The 23,690-nt window shown below is 44.9% G+C and overlaps 1 protein-coding gene across 2 annotated transcripts in view; it reads left to right on the plus strand.

Annotated features, from left to right (window-relative positions):
* RBM19 (RNA binding motif protein 19) overlaps window positions 1–23,690 on the plus strand; it is a 1,396,549-nt gene that overhangs the window by 199,677 nt on the left and 1,173,182 nt on the right. For both annotated transcript variants that reach the window (XM_069619226.1, XM_069619227.1), the window contains exons 8-9: window positions 7,510–7,588; window positions 23,122–23,193. In XM_069619226.1, coding sequence (XP_069475327.1) covers window positions 7,510–7,588; window positions 23,122–23,193 — 151 coding nt within the window. The remainder of the gene's footprint in view (window positions 1–7,509; window positions 7,589–23,121; window positions 23,194–23,690) is intronic.

Genomic DNA, 23,690 nt, shown 5'->3' on the forward strand with positions numbered 1-23,690 from the left:
CTAAGGCCACTCCTGCTGCCTTCAAGAAATACTAGTGAGGTCAGTGCTCACAAGCGACTGGCCGTGGTGCATAGGGTGGAGCGATGATTCCTCTGACTTAAGTGTAGGTGGAGAGTGTAATTTGTAAGTGGGATGTTTGGGGTTAGTTTGGCAACATGACTTTTTCCTTAACTGGGACTTTCAGCAACAGATAACTTCACAATTCAAGATGGGGGAAGGCGATCACAAACAATCTGAAATGGAATTGTTGAGTGGTGATTTGGAATGTTGGGAAATTCTAAACCGCCTTTCATCACGTTTCTTGGACTAGCAGGACCTGTTTTGAACATCTCCTTTCATGGAGGCCTTGGGAATACAAGAGAATTTCATACCACTGAACCTGATAAGTAGCAGCTGAACGCAGATCTAATACTGGTGGAAGTGCAGTGCTTTAGAGCAAGATAGTAGACTCAAATACTTTCTTGAGAAAACAGTAACGAGTTCTATCTTTCATGGTTTATTCACATAACTGTAAATAGTTTTTAGAGTTCAAGAAACTACTTAATAATAGTGGAAATATATTATCTGCATTTGCTATTCGGTGCTCTAATAGCCATACAAGTTAATCGAAGCGTAATTATAACAGCGCAGTAAAGTGTGCGCGCAGCTAACATCCAGATGCATTATGGTGAAACCGAAGGCTTTGCGTGACATCTTCCTAGCATTACGTGGTTGTCGTACGTGCACGTCACGGTCAGGGAGTCCCTATTACGCGGCACACATTTCCCCCGGAGCACAATCAAGAAACAAAGGAGAGAGAGCATGTATTTCCACTGTGAGTCATCAGGTGCTTGTAAAAAGGAAAGCATGTTACTGAGAATACCGGATTGGATGTCCTCTGAGTGTAATAGGAAAGACAATATATTAGTAATGACACTTTAGTCTGGAAGTGATAAGTCATAATATCAATAATCTGAAGAACTTTTATTCATTACACAATACATACCATGGAAATGGTTGGGCAGAGCAATACATTACATTAAACAGATCTATGTATATATAAATATAGTAGGTGGGTTTAGTTAAGTTGTAAATGGTGAAATAAATCCCAGAAGCATTCCAGTTAAAGTTCAGCCAAAAAGAAAGTAACTTGAAGTTGGATTAGGCATCTCAGTGTCACCCTATTTGCATCCTCCTCCTGGCATGTGCAGAGGATTCACAGGTCACTGGAATCGGAAGAAAAGTCGAGCCTGTGTTCTTTATTTTTAAAGTCCAAGTAAGGGCTTCATAAAACCATACATCTGAGACAGTACATAAGCTCCACAGACAGACGGAGCAGCCAAGCTTATTTTAGGAGGGAGAGAGGGCTGTAGCTTGGTACAAAGAAGTTGAAGCATACATATGGTCCAAAGAAACACAGAAACAGTATGGGCCTCATCACGAGTTTGGCCTGAGCCCTTAAATGCAGTGATAACGGTATTACCGCTACATTTAAGGGCTGTCCAAAACACGAGTTGGGCAGAAAATGGCATTTTTACCTCCAGTTTATTGCTGGAGGTAAATAAAATGACAATTTTTGGCCGTTTCAGTGCTATTACTGCTGGCTGTAATAGCGCTCCCCAACGCCATTGGGTCCAGGATCCAATGGGGATTTACTGCCCCCGCAACTCGTAATCTGGCGTAAATTGTGCCGGACCAAGTTGCAGTAGCGCTACTAGCGTTGGCCGGTATCCCAGCGGTATTCCCTCGGGATGGCGCCCAACCCGTGATGAGGCCCTTTGTATTGTAAAAATAAATGGTTTGTTTAAATACAAGTAGGCCCAGATAAATCTTGGGGAAATAAGTCCTATCAAAAAGCATATGAACACAATTATAAAAACCAACTCAATACTTCGGGGATACAACCCAAAAGTATAACTTTATTAAGAATAGCAACCATCAGTTCAAGGTGAGCCAAACTTATAATACATTCAGAATGAAATCAGCTGTTCTTGAGGAGTAAAAACCAGGCTAGATAAACTTTTAGAATACAATCAGTAAATTCAAGAGTAGTAGACCCTGTCAGTCATGAGGTGACACTCAGTTATGAAATAACATAATAAACCAACTCTGTTAAAAGTATACTCCTTGCAACATTACTTTTTAGAACTCAGTTCAGAGATAGTAAAACAACTCATACTTTCTGGAGGGGCCTTTAGCTACTCAATGATAAGTATGAACACTCATTAACTATTTTAGAATGCACTAAGCAAATGAGGTAAAGCAAAACCCTATTACACTTTAATAAAAACACAATGCATTTCAAGGTAAGGAATTGACCCTATGACTATTTTGGAAATACTCTAAGCAGTTTCAGGGGAGGCAGATCCCAGTGTTAAAAGTTTAGAAGAGCAGCAACTATTCAAGGTAAGTAACCATATACTTTTAAGAGGGGCTCCAAGCAACTCATAAGGCCAGTATTAACTTCTAGACTGTTTTAGTTCTGTAAAAAGCAGATCAGGCGGAGCAAAACCCAATTACACTTTAAAAATAACACAATGTTATTCAAGGTTGGTAAACACTATTGGTAAGCTTTTACACTCATTCAGTTAAGCAACGATAAAACGGTAACAACACTTATTACTTTTCAGAAGGAGGGAAACACCATTCAAAGTAAGTAAAGTAGCATATACTTTTTAGAGGGCACAATGCAACTCAAAGGTAAGTATAACTTAAGGACAGTTTGTAACTTCTTCTTTCACAGAGATAGTTACCACACTAATTCTTTAAGCAAGTAAGTACTTTTACACTTGTTACACTTTTTAAGACGGAAGCCGTTTCTTATCCAGTCCTTCCCTGGTCTGTTGCCTGACTTTTCTCAGAGGCAAAAGAGGGGCCCCAGTGGTCTAGGAGCCAGCTGTAGACAGGTTGAGATAGGTTTCAATTGCAGGAAAGTCAGTGTTTCATACGAGATCTTCTTCAATAAGTAAGTATTCACGTTCAGAGTTAGTGTTCAGGGACTTCTGAGAAGGCTCCATATATGTGTTCACGCATTTGGCCTGGGCAAGTGGTATTGGCAAACTTCCAACCACATGAATCACCCACTCAGCCTCACAGGATGCACACCAGATTTAAGGTAAGTATTACCCAAGCCCACACAGTACCTTAGGAGAAAAGAAGAGCCTCAGAGTGAATGCCTTCAGGATGCAGCAGCACAGGACCCGGTCCCTGGATTTTTGGTCTGGAGACGAAAGAACTGGACACTGGATGGGAACTTGCAAAAGCAGCAGTCGTAGGAGGACGCTTCTAGAAAAGGTTTTCGCAGCTCTGGATTTTTCTGGAGAGCCAGGAGGAGGCCACCAAAGTTTCAGACAGAATTGGACTTCGGAAGACCATGCACCGCACAATTGTTCATAGTCCAAGGTTATTGGGGTATTGCAGCCCAGAAATGTCGCAGCACATCGTGGGATGGATTAAAATGCATGTTTAGTTGAGACTAGTGGATCTCACCAGCCTCTTGGTAGGAGTCGTTGCGTTCGGGACCCTGAGGTCGATTGGAAGGATGGGATACAGCAGGCTCCAGTTACACAGCAGGCTCTCCGGTCCCTACAGCCGGCTTCCTCTTTGGTTTAAGCACCAGTGGTAGAATGTTTATCAAGAACTACAGCACAGCTTCTGCAATCACTCCCTGCAGTCTGATATGATATTTTATTTATATCATGCTCATACAGAGGTGTTTCAGTTTACAGAAAGGGGTGGTCTGGCTGTTCAATCAGGATAGTCAGCCCCCCACTGGGATTTGGTTCCTTTCAGGCAAGGTGAAAGACAAAGGGCTGCCGAGTCTTGGACTCCTCCCTCACTTCCTGCCTTCTCACACTCTGGAGCCTCAGCTGGGAATACAAAGGATTCCCGCTGATGACAACACTTACACTGCTGTTATCACCTAGAATGACAGGGGAAGACCTCAAACTACAAGCTAATGAGAAATGGCGAAAAGAGAAGGAACCTACCATTTTAGCAAAATTTTGTCCCTTCTGTGCATTACCGAGGCTGATTTAGAACAGCCTGCGAGTAATAAGACTAAAATATCACTAAGTTAAAACCACTGCCACCAGCCATTCAAGTAAACTTGCAATTGTAACATAAATACTACAGTTAATAAGCAGGGGATACGTTGTATTCCCCCCAGCACTCTACATAAGGTGGGGTGTGGAGGCTCACTATATAAAATGTAAAGGGGGATGAAAATCCCTCATTACCTGTAACGCTCACCTTGTATCCACAGGGACCCCACCCGACTGGACTGGAGTGCTTCTGGGTTGGATTCACCGCCCCCGGGGACTTGTGCTGCCGTGGGTCTATTCTGGAAGACAGGAGTTCAGTTTTAGCCACAATCACCTTCTCTCGGGGCCCGCCTCCCAAGTGTTCCCCTTGCGAGCCTCCCTCACCTTGTATTTCGATAAGGTGGGCTCTCCGTCCTGCCGTTCGGTGCAGGGGCGCGTCGTGGCTGGGCACCTTTCGGCCAAGTTACTTCACTGGCGTGGGCCCGGGAGTCCAGGCCGGCTGCGACTCCACACTTGAGGTAAATCTTTAGTTTTAAAAGGATGTATGTCCGCAATTGTTGTTTCCCTGTTAACCTTCTCCTTCTCTCGCAGATGCAGAAGGGGTGATGAAGACGTCGAGCTGATGGAGAGGGCAGTGCTCGAGAAGGTAAAAGAATGCGCAAAGCGCGGCGCTATGTGCGTCCTTTGAATAAGGCTAACCTGTGCTATTCTTCCTTGCAGGTCGCCGAGAAGTTCCTGGAAGAATGCGGCCAGGTGAAAGCGGAGCGTAGTGTGGAAAATGTCCAGGCCGCGGTTGAATTCCAGGAGAGCTTCGGTAAGTAAGCAGAGTCTGAAGGTAATGGAATCGGAAGACAAACGCTTACTAATTGTCCTCTTCTTGTCTCTCCTCTCTAGGATGTTGCTTGAGGAAGAAGACGAGCACCAGGGAAGATTCCGGAGTGATTGGGGAGCTGCATACAGAACAGGTAAGGAGGAATAATGGTGTTCTTCTACCTGTAGATGCAGACCAAGGATGCTGCGGGCAGGTCTTGGTGAACGTCACGATGCAAGTGCAGAACAACGCGAAGCGCGTGCCTCAGCTCAGGCGTGGTTTAAATACCCAGCAGGTATCCCAGGTGCCTCCAGGGCGGACCACGCCCTAGATGTTAGACTGCATGATGCAGTTCCACGCCGAACCCGAACCTTGTGGGGGTAGCCATGTTGGTCCATTCCCCAATGGAAACTCCACCTGCCATATGAGCATGGCGCCATAGGCGCCAGGACTGGCTCCAGGACAGCCGAGAGGGGCATGATTAAGCCCTTGGGGCCTTGCAGGAATCCTGTGGCGAGGGCCCGAGACCCTGAGTTCCCAAGCCAGGGGTTATGGTTGTGACATTACCCCTTGGGAACAGTAGTTAACCCAAGTACATTAAGCAGAAATTAACAGGGAAGCAACCCAGCCGAAGCCCAAAGGTTATAGGAAACTAAAACTCCTATCACACACTATGGAGAGACAAATAAAAAGAGGAAAAGATTAGATGAGAGGGGAAAAAGATTCTCCTTCACTCAGTGACAAGGGAAAATAATCACCAAGTCCAAGAAAAAAGTTCTGGGGTTGGCACAGGTCAGGAAGATTTATCACAAATATGAAAATCTTACCTAACAACTTTGCCTTTCCCTTCAGGATTACCTAACCCTAGGGGATACACTTACCGTGGGAGCAGGGCGCTTCAGAAGGAACAGTGGGCTTCAGCCGCTTCCACAGAGGATATCTTCGGACCTGAGCGTGCGGGTGAGCATTCATTTTTCAATTAAATCAAACGCACTCTTGACACTAGTAGTTTGAAACAGCTTCACTTGCTACATAAACATCTGGTTGCATAAGTAAATGCTGAAAGCTAGCATTCAAGCAAAATACAGCTTTAGTGTGCCAGGTTTCGATACTCCATTCTGACACCAAGCAAATATGATTCAAAACAGAGTCTCTCAGTATCGGGCCGGTGCATTGAATACAAGGCCAATTTTCTCATATTAATGTTTTTAACATTCTTTTGTTTGAGTTCACTTACAATTTCGTTTTGAGGGGATTGTGTTCTCCGACGTATTCCACATCTATGACCGGTAATGACCACAGCTGTGCTGCTTTGGAAAATTATTCGGCGTGGGCGTCCTGCGTCGATGATGTCGACACGTTGTCCCTCGAGAGCCTCCGTAGCCTCAGTTGTAGTTTTTTCCCAGAACGTGTCGCACCAATCTCCTGCCAGTATGACTGCAGAAAGCCTTGCGGAAACATAAGCTGCAATCGCATAAAAAATTCTGTAGAGGGGCAGGTTGGGAGGGTACGATGTGGAATACGTCAGAGGAACATCCTATCGAAAGAACGTTACCAGATAAGGTAAGCAACTTGTTCTTTGAGGGGATTGTGTCCTCCGATGTATTCCACATCTATGACAGACTCCCAAAGCAGTACCAGCGTATTAGGTGGGAAAAAATTAACAACATCCCATCGAAAGAACGTTACCAGATAAGGTAAGTAACTTCTGTCTGCATTCTTTTAAAACCTCATACTATACAAATGCATTTTTTCTTCCACACTCCCATGTGTAACTCATTTTGAATACTGCAACTATTTACTACAAGTGATGTGCTCTTTTCATGGCAAATATACCAGCCCTTTTTTACCTCTCTGGAGTGTGAAATCTGGTGATATGTAAGAAAAAACAAACTCGCTCTCCACCCACCTCTCACACACACTAACAATTCTGCTTTCATGACGCCCTAACTAACTAAGCGGACCACGAAGAGGCATACGTTTGCCCTCCCTCACCTTGGTGGGTGCTTGAAGATTTTGAAATCTGACAGCGCATTGTGCTGTTTCAAATGATAAGAAATGTATAGGAGAAGCACTGTATCTTATTAGCAAGAAAATACCAATGGGAAGTATATTTCCTTTATTCTGCTAGTCCGTGATTGGCAAAACTTAAGCCATCTGAACCTTTTCTATACACATTTCTTGTTGATAATTCGTGATCCATTCTAGTTATCTAAATTATGTGAATGTTATATTAACATCCACAATGGTGTATTGGTAAATCGGTTGATTTGATTTAGTTTGTGTTAATTTATTTACAGATAATGTAATCTATGTAGTTATATTTTTTAGTCCTAAGCAAATCTATCCCTACATTGACTAGAAAAGTACATGATTATATTTTGTAGTGACATTACTAATCCGATCTGAAACTGTGTGATACAAATTTAGTAGTATCAGAATTTCCGCAGCAAATCTTCAAAGGCATTCATTACTTTTAAATATTGGATGGCAATGAATAGAGAGAGGGTGCCCTTGTCTTGCCCTTGTGTTAATTTTGCAGCAGGGGAAAACGGCACCTTGGCTTGTAAGTCGGTACATAGCAGTTGCATTATCAAGACAAGCACCCCTTTCCGTAAAATCCCATTCCAGTAGCTTTGAATCTTATGTATTTTTTCCCCTTTTTGTGATCAACAGCAAAATGTCAGAGAGTTCTTGGTACCCCTCCGGCCAGCTGCCATCAGAATCGTCAAGAATGCGTTTGGCAACAAGACTGGTAAGAGTGTCTGGAGACCATGAAAATGGCAGCGGTGCACAGTATAAATCAACATAAAATAACATAACTGCTTCCACAACGCCATTACACCCTCTCATTGTGTTTCTACTTACCTAAGAACTAGTCTTAATACGAATGCTATTGTGATTTTCTGGCCATAAACACTATTCACGCTCAACAGCCATACATGAAGGAACATCTGATTTGCAGTAAAACTGATAAAACATGTAGCGTAGAGTTCATTCTAAATGTTCTTTTTCTTTGAGGAATCCTATGTGGTGGTCAGTTAATCCTGTTGTTTCACTGTTCTCGTTGTTCTGATCCAAATTTCCAGATGATGTATCGCATGTAGACCTCGGAATACAACCTTCCGCTCTAGCTATTGGTTAGAGAGTGCTGAGCATGCTGTACAAATGCTAGTTCTAGTTTGTAGTTCTCTGCAATCTTCCTTTCCTTCTGCCTTTCTAATTTATCTTCTGTGTGTTGAACATTGTTATGGAGATTTTTTCCACAAGTCCTCTGCTGAGGGCTTAGGAAGATCAATGTTTATTGTGTGCACATCGATTCCCTCAAGTTATTCCTGACTCTCACAATTGAATCTGGTGGAGCGGTCAAGTCTTCCTATCAGTAAGGGCAAAGGGAAAAGCATTAAAGTACAACTTGCACACAAATGAATGTCCACACCATATATTACTGAAAAATATACTCCTATATAAAGTTGCGCATTAAAAGAAATCTCTACAGTCGCAGGTACGTACTGAATTTGGAAATGCCATATTAAAAGCAGAAAGCAAGCCAAATAAGTATTCAAAGAATTAATAACCAGTAAGTAACTGTTTTCAATACTTTAGGGAAGTTGTGGATCATTTCAAAGTTTTCCCATTGGAAGTAACAAGGCAAAATCAGTAGGCAGCCCCTGGCTATAGGAATCGGGGAGTTAAAAGTTGCCAGGGCTGCTTTAGAGGAAGCAAGTTGGCAACCCTGATTTTAAGTTCATGGACAAACCATGATTCTCTATGGTTTTACCATGTTCAACCATGTATAGAGTCCATGGATTACCATGTCTGGCCACATTTTTGACCATGGTTAACAATTATGGTAAATGGCTCAGGGGCAGGTCTAATGCTGCGCTTAGTAGCATGGACATAGATGCTTGTCCCTGATCCTAAAGAGTTTGGATAACCATGGATAGACATTAACATTTAGATGTTCTGGCATGTTTGTTTATTGGTTATTAATTTTACCTGTGGATTGTAAATAATTTGTGATTAAAAATTAAAAACGTACATAACCATGTTTTGTAAATTATCATGCTAGAAGTCCACATTCTAATGGACTCCTTTTTCCTGCGGAATCCACATCTGTGAGATCTATCTCTGAGCACCAGCTGCCCATCGTAAACTTTTCCTGCCTCTACATGCCCTGTTTCAGTTCCTTTTTTTATCGCTAGTAAGAACACCGCTCTTAGTTTATTTGTTTACATAATTCTTACTTCGCCCCTCGAGTTCGTTGCAATTCCAAATCCAAGCTCTTCGGGGTTCAAACCCTGCATGGATTGCAGGCATGAGATGTCTGTGTCGGACCCACACCGCATATGCCTGTACTGCCTTGATAAAGGGCAGGACACTCAGGACTGCGCATCATGCCAGTCGATGCAACCGAAGACACATGGTCCACAGGGTGTCCACATTGAAATGCAACAAAATCGCAATGAAGGGGCACACCGTTTCATCTTTGGACGCCGGTCCCCTCGCATATGGTCCCGGATCAATGGTGCTGTCTATGCCAACGGAGCCAGAGTCGCAAAGAAGTCCCTTCCAAAATGTTAGAGCTGTCTGCCCCTTCATGGCCTAAGGTGCAGTGCGACCTGACAGACATCTTGGACGAGTGTACTAAGGAGGAGACTTTGCTGTCATTCAGGCAGGTATTGGAGGGACCTGTGATGGAACTGTGGGCCAAACCGTCATCGGTCCTCACAGTGGACCGCAACCTGGCCAAGAAGCATAGGTCAGCCCGTAGCTTTCTGTCTAATCGTCTGCAGCCTCTGCCCTCCCCTCCCCCTGCTCTTGCCTTTGAACACCCACTGGCCTGTGCTGTTACATAAAACCCACACTTATTGTACCTGCAGGTGGCCACTCTCCTACCTAGTGTTCACTGCCTTGCACTTACCAGTTGCCCTGCAACTGTCTCTGCGGCACTTTCCCCTCTGTGGAACCTTTAGCACTTACCCCCCGTCCCTTCTCTCTCTCTGCACTTGCACGTTACGAATGTTCACAAGGCCCAGTAGGACCGCCTCTGCCTTTTGCCCATCATTGTTATTTTACTCCATTGTCTTGTTGTGCCCAGTGTTTCCCAGTTAAAACATATTTTTACTTGCTTATAAAATACTCTCAATAGGAATTTGACTTACATTTTTACTCCCTAAAAAATCATTTTACTCCATACTTTAAAAAAATAGGAAGTGTTGTCTTGCTTAAAATCTGTCATGTGGTGTTGCACTACTCTAGGAGACCCAACTCACTGATGCTGAAGCGCATAGAATTAGACAGAGCTGGGTGGGTCAGACTTATTTTTCGACATTCACATCTAAAAAAAGGGGTGTCTCGATTCTAATCAAAAAGAATCTGCATTTGAAGGTACTGTACAGTAATGCTGGTAAGGATGGGAGGATTGTTTCTATCACTGTTAAGATATAGGACTTTGTGATATTAGTATGCAATATATATGCGCCCAACACGGATAATTCCATATTTTTCCATGAACTTGCACAATTTATCCAAAACTGTAATGTTGATTCTGTTATTCTAGCTGGAGACTTTCACATGGCTTTGGACCCGTTACTTGACCGCTGCAATGGGGACAGATCAAGAATACCCAACCGAAGTAGGAGATCACTAGGAAATTTGATAGATGAGTTACACCTGGCAGATGTTTGGCGTCTAGAACATCCATCTTAAAGAGATTACAGTTTTCACTCTGCATGACATGATGTCTACTCGGGTCTTGATCTTTTTCTGACTGCCTGGTGTGTGACACCTAGCTGCTGTGACTCCGAAATAGGAATAATCGGGGTTTCTGATCACGCGCCAATATCATTATGCCTCCCATTGCAATACACATTTACTAAATCCTTCAGGTGGAGAATGAACACAGCTTTGCTATAGAATGAGCGCATCAAAGTGGAGATTGTGAATGTGGTTGAAGACTTTATTGTAATCAATAGGACTTATGTTATCGCCGTTTCAACTGTCTGGGAGGCAATGAAGTGCTATATGCGAGGTGTTTTGATGTCTAAAACAGAAAGTTGCAGGAAAATGAAAGAAAGAGTCGGAGAGATTATCTGAGAAAGCCAAAGTGCTGGAGAAACAATATGCTATGAGTCATGACCAGGACGTGAGCTCTAAACTCAGGAAAAAGTAATAGTCATAATAAGTGTGGGTTTTGTGTAACAGCACAGACCAGTGGGTGCCCAAAGGCAAGGGCAGGGGGAGGGCAGAGGCTGCAGGCGATTAGACAGAAGTCTAGGGGCCGGCCTGTGCTTCTTGGCCAGGTTGCGGTATGAATTTTGCCGGACTTCTTCGACTATCAACTAGCGTTTACAGCTTTACAGCTTTACAGCTACACATCTGTGTCGGACCGTTGGTTCTGAGCAAGACCTACTGGAGGACATCATATTGGAGTTCAATAGTGTCTCTCACTTGGCACATAAGGCCTTGTTGACGACGTTGACAAGATCATCTTGACTACAGAACCCACTAGCCTTCCTGCGTGAGTGCTGGCGCTGCAAGTCTGGTCGAATAGGAAGTGATCCATACTTGTGCAAGATGCATCGATCTGGCTAAATCCGGCACTGACCATCCAAGGGAAATTACTCTTCTGGCCATCATGGTTCCTGGGAGGAATTGGATGCATCAAAGATTTGATTGACAATGGGAAATGGATCCCCTTTGCACGTCTCCGCCGGGATTTTGACTTCAGTGACTGCACCTATGCAGAATACAGGCAATTGAAGGGAGTCATTGCTGCCCAAATTGATCCTGTGCAATCGATGTCACAGAGTGCAGCATGGTCAGCGCTGGAGCTTTGCAATTGTGAACTACATCCAGTCGCAACAATGTATGGAATATTGCTATCCAGCCGTAGAGGAGCTCCTGAGCTGTCCAATATCCTGGCTGATGAGCTAGGTGAATCAATTGATTAGGGCTGCTGGCAGAGATGCTGTAACAATGTTCACTTGGTAAGCATGGACTGGGGTCTAAGAGCGTCTGAGACTAAAATCCCCTTTAGGGCGTACTGGACTCCAGAACGTATGTTCAAGAGACACCATCTGGAGAGTGATCAAGGTTGGAAGTGCAGACCGGCAAGGGGCTCATTGAGTCATTTACTCTGGACTTGGAATAAAACAAGAGACTTCTGGGAAGGGGTCCGCAAAAGGTTGGGCCTAGTTTTAAACTGAACTGTTACAATGCATCATCAATTTTGGTTCTCATAGATGTATCTCCATTGGATGAGGTACCATTTTGTAAGAAAGTCTGGCTACCCCGGGCATGGACGGTTGCTAAAAGAAATAATCCTGAGGAAATAGAAGTCAGCTGCTTCCTTCTGTATTGATGACTGGGTGGAGGAACTGTTAACCATATCCACGTATGAGAGGACCATCTATAAGCAGTCTGGAAACACTGATAAATGTACAGATATATGGGGATAATTCCTAGATGCATATGGCTAATGTTTCCATTATGTAACCACTGTTAATTACTGTGCCCTTAACTCTCATGAATGTTTTTATTTTCTTTCTTCTTCTTCTTTCTTTATCATTCGTCTACCTTGGTGAATACTTGTTGTGCTTGCTGATTCTTGATCATTTATACACCTGCGTTGACTGAACATAATTTAATGCAGTTATGTATCATTTGTTGAGTTTCATGTGACTTGCTTTTGACATGTGAAAATAAAAATCTACTATAATACTCCCACTTCAAAATCATATCTGGAGCACTGCATCTACCATGCGGCTACATAAACTGAAACCAGAAAGAATCCCTATCACCTCCAGGAACATGCAGAAATTACCTCCCAAGGCGATTACTCCTCTCGTGCATCTCTCTCACCGATGTGTATAATTCCCCACTGGCCAATGCACTAGATCAGGTGGCTCCCCTGAAAACTTGTGTCTCTAAAAAGAGCTCTAAATCCTGGTAATCGTCTGAAGTCCATTTATTAAAAGTAGCCAAACGTAAAGCCTATGGTAAATGGCTTACATTTAAATCTGTGGAAAATAGGGAAGCCTGTGCTCTGGCATCTAAGACTCATAAGTCTTCTATTATTCAGGCCAAAAAGGCAGAATATGATGAAAGGATTGAGAATGACAGCTTGGACACCAGAGAACTATTTAAAATTCTGAAATTGATTGAAAACACACGCCCTTTGGCAACTAAACTTACCAAGGACATGGCATGGTGCATGACGATCCAGGAAGCCAATGTGAGGAAAGTGCAGTTGATCAGAGATAATATCTCTAGCAAAGGTACTAATCTTGAAAGAACAAAGCTTGATGATGCTGCATCAATGACTGACACCTCTAAGACTTGCTTTGAGTTCATGTTAGTCACAGAATGAAGTCTTCATTATCATGACTCCACTTAAGCCCACCTTTTGCAAGGAAGATGACTGTCCTGTGGTGGTTATTGAGTCATGTGCGCCGTCCTTGACTGGAATCATTACCAAGTTAATTAATAAATCCTTTGTGGAAACTCATGTACAGAGTAGCATTAAAGAGGCCTTGATTTCCCTGCTGTTAAAGAAGTCTACGCTGGACTTTAATAATCTGGCCAATTATAGGTCAATCACAAATGTTGCTTGCTTGCTCAAGATCCTTGTTCATGTTGCCTACCTTCAAGTCCAAGCATTTTAACCTGCAAATAACATCCTAAGTCAGCAGCAATCTGGTTTTAGATTTGCACACGGCACGGAAACAGCATTACTGGACTTGAAAGTTAACATCTTACAGACCATGAAGAATGGTGATACTGCATTACTCATGCTTCTTGATCTATCCGCGGGTTTTGACCTGGTTGATCATAATATACTTGTTAACACTCCGCCTCATTGTCAGTGGCTGCATCCAACTGGATAAACTCTTTTCTGACTAACTGTTTAGATAGAGTAAGCTAGTGCTGATCCGTTCAAAGTGCTTTGTGGGGTACCACAAGGGTCATGTTTGTCTCCCACCTTGGTGGAGACACCTTGGTCTTCACAAAGTCAGTGTTCGAGTTTCTAGATCCAGGGGGTATAATATACACCATCTACGCTGATGATTCTCAGTCCCTTGTACCGCTCTCTGGCAACTACGACCTGGATACTGGAAATATTAATAAGATATTTTTTCTTATCCAACAATGGATGGTGGACAATGGTTGGGCCTTAAATGATGCTAAAACTGACTTGATAATAGCAAGGACAGTGGCTCGACTAAGGAAGCTAGATACAAACTACATTAATATTGTTTATGGAAGGTTCCACCATTGCTACCCTGCCTAAAGTTAAAATGCTTGCAGTTGTCTTTGATCAGGAGATAAACACGAAGACCCATTTGAATTTCCTGGTTGCCTCTTCCGTTTACTATATTAAGTTGCTAAGCCAATTAAGACCTTTCTTGACAGAGAAAAGTTGTGCTACAATTGCCAGAGCCATTATTGGTACTAAACTAGACTGTTGTGGTTGTTTGCTTGAGGGTCTAGGGAAAGGCGAAATAGCCAAACTTCACGCTATTCAAAATAGCGCTGTACATGCTGTTAAAGGCATGGGAAAGATAGAACATATATCTGAAGCCAGGCGGGCACTACATTGGCTGCAGGTGGCTGCAAGGATCTCCTTCTGCCTTCTATTGTTGATGCATAAATGTCTGAATGGTCAAAGTGCAGCTTATCTCTCAGAAAGGTTGTCTTGTGTTCCTAGTGGAAGGACTAAAAGATCAAATGATACCCACATCCTAGGTGTGCCAAGAACATAATTGGCTTTGGTCAGTCAGGGTGCATTTCATCACTCTGCACTGAAATCCTGGAATGCTTTACCTCCAGATTTGAGGGGCTGTGTCTTGCTTGACTGCTTTGAACGTGCCTTGAAAACCCTCCTATTTGCTTGAATGTCGCATCGATTCTTCTTCTGTATCCTACTCAGCCTGGGATAGTTACGTTGTTATCTGTTATCGGTTTGTTGTTTGTGGTCTTTTTAGCGCTCTGATGCCTCAGAGCTTTGACTGTCCTAAGCGCTATATAAATAATAAATAAATAAAAAATACATATGCTGTTTCCGCCTCCCAATTATTTGGGGTCTGCCCAGTAGGGTCCCCAGCCAGTTGGGAAGAGCAGGACCATTTTGTGCATTTACTCTTTGCTCGTCCTCCCATTCGTCCTGTCCCCGCATATATTGTGCTTTAAACGTCATACCAAAAGTGTGTGGGAACCGGGTGGGTGGCAGATGCTGACACGTGGCTGGGTGTAAGGCCTGGTGTTTGGAGTGGTGCTTGCATGAACTGGAAAGCTTCTAAATTCTTAAATTGAAATCTTTCTTTTGGAGATGCTTTTATGCAGTCCACCCTATGTTGTAGGTTTTACCCAATTTGTTTTGAAGGAGTGAGAACAAGGGCAAAGAATACTGCAATCTCCAGGAATAATGTGTTTCATAATTTCAGTGAGAGAAATATATGAAATTCAACTTCTATCAATGAGCTATTCGCTTTTCTTATAGGGAAAAGGTAATTCTCAAGTTCAATTTGGGCATCTTCCAAAGTTTGTTTCTCAGTCCTTTAGAATGAAATATGAATTGGGGGCGCTGTTGCGCACGTAGAAAATGGCTGCCTAAACCCGTGGCTCCCGCGCTGCCTCTACATCCTGAGCCTATAAATCCGCATTCCGGCTGACTGATTTGCTGCAACTTGGTTGATCTCCTTCTGCCGGGGTCCTGCACGGTCTGTGGAAGTTTGAGCCGGGAAAAGTGCTTCATCTCCGAGATTTGCCCCCGCGAAGTTACTCCGACACGAGCGGCGCTCCCTGGCCGGCTCCCGGCTCCGGATGAATCTACCCGAGTGCCGCGGCTGCTGGTTGGTGTGGCCTGATCTGGGCGGGGCTTCCCCTCCTTCGCGCCTAATCCTGGCATAGGTGCCGCTGGCGCCGCTCCCTCTTGAGACCTGGTCCCGCTATCGGACGTGCGGCCCCCCCTGCTTTTTCCGCCTGCTCCCCGCTTGGCCCCCGGCCGGGTTGAGCGCGGAGCCCACACTCCTGCTTCTGAAGGCGACGTTCCTCGGGACCGGCTGTGCTGCGGAATGCTGAGGCCCCTGCGTGCGGCCACTTCCAGCCGGGCTGGACGCCGGGGACATCTGGAATATCCTGCTAGGTGAGGGGGCTTCCGACCCGAGGGAGATTGGGGGTTTATCTCTAGAACTCCTGATTCTGAGCGACGGGCCTCCCGCTTTTACTTGCCTCTCCAGACCCTCTGTTTATCTGTCTATCGGGCCGCAATCCACCCTACGCTCTCCTGTGACTGATCCCTGCTCGTTGTGACTATTACTAGTACTTCGCTGCACTAGATACGCGGCCGATCTGCTGCCTTCTGGTGTCTACCTCTGGAGGCCGGTATACTGGATATCCTGCGGGTGTGCTTGACATCATTGGTACAAGAAGATATAGTCCATCCTTATCTCGCATCTAGTTGAGGCCCACTCGTGCCCGCTCCCTGGGGTGGTGGTCTCGTCCCTGCAGATAACCGGTTCCAGATACAATATATAAATATAGTTACTGCGATCATGGGGAACCTGGCAGATCCAACAGAGCCCCTAAGACCCCTAGGAAGAAGGGCCCTATGGACACATTCACCACTGCGGTCAGTCAATCTGAGCCAACTGACACCCAGCAGAGTGAGGACGAGCAGGGCGGGCATGTGACGCTGGACAGAGAGGATAAATTGGCCATGCTAGTTCAAAACGGATTTCTGGCTGTAAATACCAAACTGGATGAGATAGTTGCTACCATAGGTTCCTTGAAGGCCAGAATCGATAAGGAAAGTGCGCGTGTCACTGAGGCAGAGGGAAGGATAGGTGCCACCGAGGATACTGTTGGTCAACACAGTCGTGATATAGCTCATATCCAAGACACTATGAACAAACTCCAGAGTAAGTGCGAGGATCTTGAATCTAGGTCCAGAAGGAACAATGTCCGAGTGGTAGGTGTGGCCGAATCCTTCGGCAAGGGCCAAATGGAGAGACAAGTGGAAGAACTTTTTAAATCCTTATTTGGGCCCGACACATTGTCTGAACACTTCCTTGTTGAGAGAGCACACTGCACCTTAGCACCGGTTCCCAAACCTGGGGCGCCACCACGAACTATAATCGCTCGTCTACTAAATTATAGAGACAGAGACACAATCCTCCGTTTGGCCAGAGAGATGGGCACGCTGCACTACGAGGGCAATCGCATACACATCTATCCTGATTTCTCCGCCTCTGTCCAGGCTAGCAGACGCTCGTATGAGCAGGTCAAGAAGCTCCTCAGAGAACGACAGATCAAATATGCCTTAATGTTCCCGGCTAAAATGAGAATCCAACACGCAGGGAGGTCGCACTTCTTTGAAAACCCATCCGAGGCCCTTTTATATATTGAATCTTCTATACCCCTCCCTCCAAGGGGAGAGCGACCGGCTCCGAGCAATAGACCTCGACCAGCAGACTAGGAAGTGCATGCTTTCATATTCGACATTAAGAGTTTTTAGGCCCCATGCCACGGGCCCTTTTGTTCTGTGATTACAGTCAGCCATCTTCTGTGAGTGGCGGCGTTGGAGGCCTGGGATGGCGGTCATGTGAGGCAACATGGCTACCCCGGGAGTATTCCACAAGTTTGGGGTCGCACACTGTCGAGTTGGGGGAGACGGTGCGGGTGGCGGGTGGGTTGGAGGGGGGAAAGGCTGGGAATGTTTGTTTCGAGTCCCATGCTGCAAAATGAGTATGCTCCCCCTCTACATGGGTCTCTGCTCTGAGAAGGTTCTTTTGGGAAGTTCTAGTTGGTTACTGTTTGTACTTGTGGTCTTGAGTGCACTTACACGGTCTAAAAGACATGATATTTTCTCTGGGAATCGTCCGTTACTACCCACACAATCCTTTTGTAAGGCCCTCCTCACATTCTGGTTATTACCCGTATATTATATTTCAGGTAAAGCTCTGTCCATGCTCTGAGGGTTAAACTTATCTCATGGAATGTGGGAGGGCTGAACAATCGCTCGAAAGCCAAAAAAGTGGGTAATTACATTGTCGGACATGGTGCCCAAATCGTTATGCTACAGGAAACCCATACTATGGGAAATGATAATGAGGTCATTATGTCCGGCTGGGGCAAGTCCAGGTTCTATACCAACTATTCATCCCAATCCAGGGGGGTTGCCATTCTTATACACCCTAACCTTGGGCTCCGGCTCGATGGCCATAAACTGGACCCTTTGGGCAGATACGCACTTGTCTGGGGCTCGATATTGGGACAGCAGATATTGTTGGTCAACACATATGGGCCTAATATTGATGACCCCACTTTCTATGCTGATGTATATCAATTGATCGCTACTGTCAACATCCACACCATAATTTGGGGAGGAGATTTCAATATTGTTATGGACCCGGTGTTTGATAGATCCAGCATAACTGTAAGAGCACCTAGCAGGGCCTCTCTTGCTATGCAAAATGTTTTGTCTCAGCTTGTCCTCGAGGATGCCTGGCGAGCTCTCCACCCAACTACGAGGAGTTACACCTACTACTCTTCGGTACATGATTCCGAGTCCAGGATTGACTATTGGTTTGTCTCCCCCTCTTTAATTGCTGGTGTAGAGACATGTGAAATACTAGCCCGCACTCTATCTGATCATTCCCCAATAACACTTGAAGTCACTTTTCACAATTGCCCTAGACCCCCTAGAAGATGGAGGATGCCTGGGGGGTTGCTCCGGGACCCCGGGACGGTGGAGGGGCTCCACACTGAGATTGCTGAGTTCCTTGAAATCAACATAGACTCAGTCGATAAATACTCCACGGTATGGGAATCCTTTAAGGTCTGGGTCAGGGGTGCGCTATTGTCTAAATCTGTTGGTCTTCTTAAGGGAGTCAGGGTGGAACTGTCCCTGACTGAGGGCAAGCTGAAATTACTGGAGGACACTTATTCTCGCACCCATGACAGGAACACATTGGCGGACATACAGTCACATCTTCAGGAATTCAGCAAACTGGCCTCTAGAGAGGTGCAGTACATGGCATCCCCGATCCGTGCACGCAGATATGGCGAGGGCAATAAAGCGAGCAGGTCCCTTGCCAACTTGCTCAAACAGGACAGACACCCAAATCGTATTACCAGCATACAGACACCTGGGGGTACGGTTATAGTGAATGAGGACGAAATAAATTCGGAGTTTACGGGGTTCTATGAACGATTGTATAGTAATAGAGACACTAAATCGCCCACCGAGATAGGGACATACCTTTCGGCACTGAAAATGCCAAAACTCCATGATGAGACCCGCCTCGCACTGGACCAGCCTCTTACTACAGATGAGATTGCTGTGGCGATTAAAGATTTAACGTCCAATAAAGCTCCAGGATTAGATGGCCTTGGTGCTGAATTCTACAAAGAATTTAGTTCGGAGCTTGCTCCATTGTTGTTGCGGGTCTGGGAGGAATCCCTTCAGTGTAATATGCTACCTCCATCCATGAGAGAGGCGTTAATAACTGTTCTCCCTAAACCACGCCGCCCTCCCCAGGATATGTCGTCCTACAGGCCACTGTCTCTTATTAATACAGATGCTAAAATATTCGCCAAAGTACTGGCCAACAGGCTATTGCCGGCGGTCCCAACACTGGTCCACCCTGACCAGAATGGGTTTGTCCCTGCTAGATCCACGGCACTTAACCTACGCAGGCTCTTTGGAATACTGGCCCAGGTTGACCCTGTCAGGAACGCTGTGGCCGTATCATTAGATGCCGAGAAGGCCTTCGACTCTGTCTCTTGGGCCTACTTGCTGGCAGTGTTGGAGTCATTTGGGATTGGCCCGAACTTTATCAGGTATGTGCAATTGCTTTACACGAAACCTGGAGCCCGGGTGCTAACAAATCAAACAATCTCGGATATGTTTCTGTTGGGACGAGACACTAGGCAGGGCTGCCCATTTTCGCCTATACTATTTGCCCTGACAATAGAACCAATGGCAATTGCGATAAGACTTCGACACTTCAATAGGGGCATCAACTTGAGGGGAGCCACACAACTAATATCCCTATACGCGGATGATACACTCTTATATATTCGCGAGCCGGAGGATAACCTACCCCCCATAATGGCAGAGATTCAAGAATTCACTACATACTCTGGGTACACCATAAACAAGAATAAGTCAGAGGTTTTTCCACTTACACCGGCAACAGACTGCCCCGTTTCTCTGGGCGGGATGAGATGGTCCAGCGAGTCCATCAGATATTTGGGTATACTCGTCTCACGTGGGAAAAATAGATTATACGCTGACAATCACGATGCCACGTTACAGGCCTTGAAGACCAAACTGTTATTGTGGGACCGCCTTCCGTTTACACTTCATGGCAGAGTAGCAGTCCTTAAAATGGTAGTCCTTCCCAAGCTACTTTACCTATTTGTAAACATTCCAATTTGGCCGGGAAGGCTCTTTTTCACTAAACTTAGGTCCATGGCCACGGCCTTCCTTTGGCACGGACAGACTCCAAGAATAAGCTGGGAAGGGATAACTAAACCATACTCCTCGGGTGGGCTGGCGGCCCCTGACTTTGAACTTTATTAACATGTATCCCAGGCCCAGTTCTCTAAATATTGGTATTCCAGGGATGGGGCCCCCCCACATGTTGATGTAGAAGAACTTACCACTACACCCACGAACATACAGTCTGTCATTTTTGATGATCACTACAGGGACACATGTGATTTCAACCCTGTCAGTAGAACGGTCGCTTCCTGGCGGGCAATATTTAAGAAGCTGAGGCTTTCGTGCTTGTATAATCCGGAGGTCTCCCTCTGGAGATACCCTGGTATCCCCCCCAGCACATGATGCCTGCTTGCGATCGGCCTGGGACCCTGATGACGAGATGTGCCTGGGGGATATGTTTATCGATGCAAGGTTCGCGACCCTCCAGCAGACAACCGGGGCTCTGGGCAGGGGCCCACTTAGGGTTCTGCAATACTACCGTATGAGATCGGCCTTCCAGAAACACTGGGCGTCTTTCCCTGATGAACCCCCTACACACCCTTGCGTTCAGATGATCACTGCCGGAGACCGCTTGAGTGTTTCCAGTCTATATGCCATGGTACAAGCACACTCTCCCACGCCTGGTCTTAGCAGAGATAAATGGGAAAAAGATCTCCAGATTCCTATTGATGATAAGACTTGGGATAGATACTGTTCATTAACTAAAAAGGTTTCCCTTAATGCTGGGCTACGAGTGATCCAATTTAAAATTCTCAATAGATTGCACTACACCCCGGCCAAGATAGCCAAGTTTGTCTCCAACGCTCCGAGTCAATGCCCAAAGTGCAAAGCAGACTACGCTGGCTCGTTTCACATGTACTGGAGCTGCCCGGTGGTGGCTGGGTTCTGGAGGGAGGTGGCAAATATACTGGATGAGATCACACAAATCCCCCCGACGCTGTCCCCACAGAAATACCTATTCGGTGACATCGGAAAATGTTCTGAAAAGACCAGAAGACTGTTTAATGTCACATGTGCAGTGGCCAAAAAATGCATTCTGCTACATTGGAAAAATCCGTCGCCACCCACTGTGCAGCAGTTCCTCCGAGAGCTGGTCTATGTGAATGAGGCTGAGGAGCAGTTTGTTCTCACACGCCCCTCGGCCTGCAGACCTAAGGATATTTGGGGTCCCCTTAGAATGTTTCTTTGTGATATGATCTCCGACGCTGACAGCGATACTTAGACCCAATGCTCCGTGAAAATGTATATTATATGTACTATGTTCCTCTGCTTTACCGTACCATGATGATTGTGATCTGTATGATGAAACTCTAACTGTGTTTTGTGTTTCTCTCGACCACCAATAAAAAGAGTTTTAAAAAAAAAAGAATGAAATATGAATTGCAATTGTTAGGGAGATGTATCATTTTTATGCTTCAGCCACTCTCCTAGTGAGACCCACAGCACTTTTGCTGCACTGAGTGTAAGCCTTTTCCCACTCATTCATTCCTATGGGCTCTACCTTTTGGAACTCTGTTCTGTGTTTAACTTTTTCTGTGGAGTCTACTTTCCTCCATATCGATCTTAAGGCATCTGTATTTTACTTTTGCCGCACACAGCTACTTATGGGCAGTGTTGCTGAGATCCCTTTGGGTTCCATTTTGAGATTCTTAGACATACAGGTGTCCTGGGCAACCCCCTCTTACCTCTTACCCAAGCTGCTGCTTGTGTCCCTTCAGCGAGTCCTTTAACAGTGTCTCTAATGTTGGTTGTATCTTCATGCATCTTAGACTCAAGACAAGGAAATGTCCACAGGAGTTTTCGTTGTTCTGCTGCTTGTCAAGACTTTAAGACCTCGCCGAGCTGCCTTTTAGCTAGGGTTGCGGTTTGGACTTTAAAAGCCTTGCTGTGCGAAGAAACTGCCTCTATACCCTTAAGCCCTGCTAGTGTTACACTAACCAACTGTTTTTCTTCCTAAAAGACATTATGTTAAGTGGTTTTGCTAACTACAATTACTGTATTACTTTGTGTATGCGTGAGTGCGCGTTATTACCGATAATAAGGTAGAACTGTCATTTGTGTCAAAAGCTGTAACACTTGTAACCGTGAGCAACTACAAATTTAGCAGTGGCCTTTGAAAAAGTATCTTAGTGATCTTTTGTGTTTTGGTTAATTGTACTAAGTATTTTAAAACATATCTTGTGTAAATATAATAAATCTGTATTTTAATATACATTTATGTGCAAGTGTTTCTTTAAATTGCATTACTAAGTAGGTTCAGTGTGCTTACCTACAGCTCACATCTTCTTATGATAAGCCCGACTGCTCTGCCAATATACCAAAGTTCCATGAGTAGTACAGAGTGATACTAAGAGTTGGGGGATCTAAAACCATTTGGGATATTTTTATAAAGTCTTACCTCTCAGTGAACCTTAGGAAATCTCTCCTAACAGCAATACCTTCATTGTGATGAGTGGTCTGTGGGGGTTGTGTTCTGTTCTTACTAAAATAGATTACTATACGTTAGTGTCTAGTGTAAAGGAGCTTGTAAAATGAAATGGCTAGTAAAAATGTCACCCAGAAGATGGCATCTATGTTGGAGACCAATGCAACAAGTAATATTTTTATTTTACCTGTCTAAATCGGTTCTGATCATGCTGATAAGATCCACAATGAATACTCTATTTTAGTTGAACATGAACATGTGATCCCGTTCCATTACTGATAAAAATCATTGTCTGTTAGCAACACTTCCTTGCAACTAATGCAGTTTCATTTTCTTTGGCTGCTTGTAGGTTATATTTATGTGGATTTCAACAGTGAAGAGGAAGTGCAAAAGGCGCTGAAGAGAAGCAATGACTACATGGGTAGGTGGGAGCAGAAGCTTTGCATGAAATGCAACTGGATTTGAATGTGATGAGTGCCTGTAAGGGTAGCCAGTAAAGTTTGTGTGAATGATATGTGGGCATATTTGCAGAAAGCCATTAGGCATGTCGCGGCTTGAAGGGTGCTTAGGGTGGTTGTGTGTAGGCCAGTGAGCAGAGTGTTGCACTTGTCCATATGAGAGAGAACTCTAGGCCTTGTACGGTGGATTTTAGGTCTGTCGGTTGGTAGGGCTAAAATTTCAGGTGGAGAAGATATTTGGTATCACGGTGCCAGAGTTTTCTTTGTGGAATCCCTGTGATATGGTACAGGGAGTCTGTAATGGTCTTAAACGTTCATGGTTCAAGAGCAACAGCCATCTATGAATGTTTGTGTTCAGTGTTGCTGAGGAGCAGGAATTCCTTCTTGGTGGGTATCAGTTTGCGTAGGCACTTGATGTCTGTCTGGATCAAGGTGAGGCAGCTATGGTGTTGGTGGATGT

Source organism: Ambystoma mexicanum, chromosome 10 (genome assembly GCF_040938575.1).
Source record: "Ambystoma mexicanum isolate Mex_15411 chromosome 10, UKY_AmexF1_1, whole genome shotgun sequence".
In the NCBI taxonomy this organism is placed as follows: Eukaryota; Metazoa; Chordata; class Amphibia; order Caudata; family Ambystomatidae; genus Ambystoma; species Ambystoma mexicanum.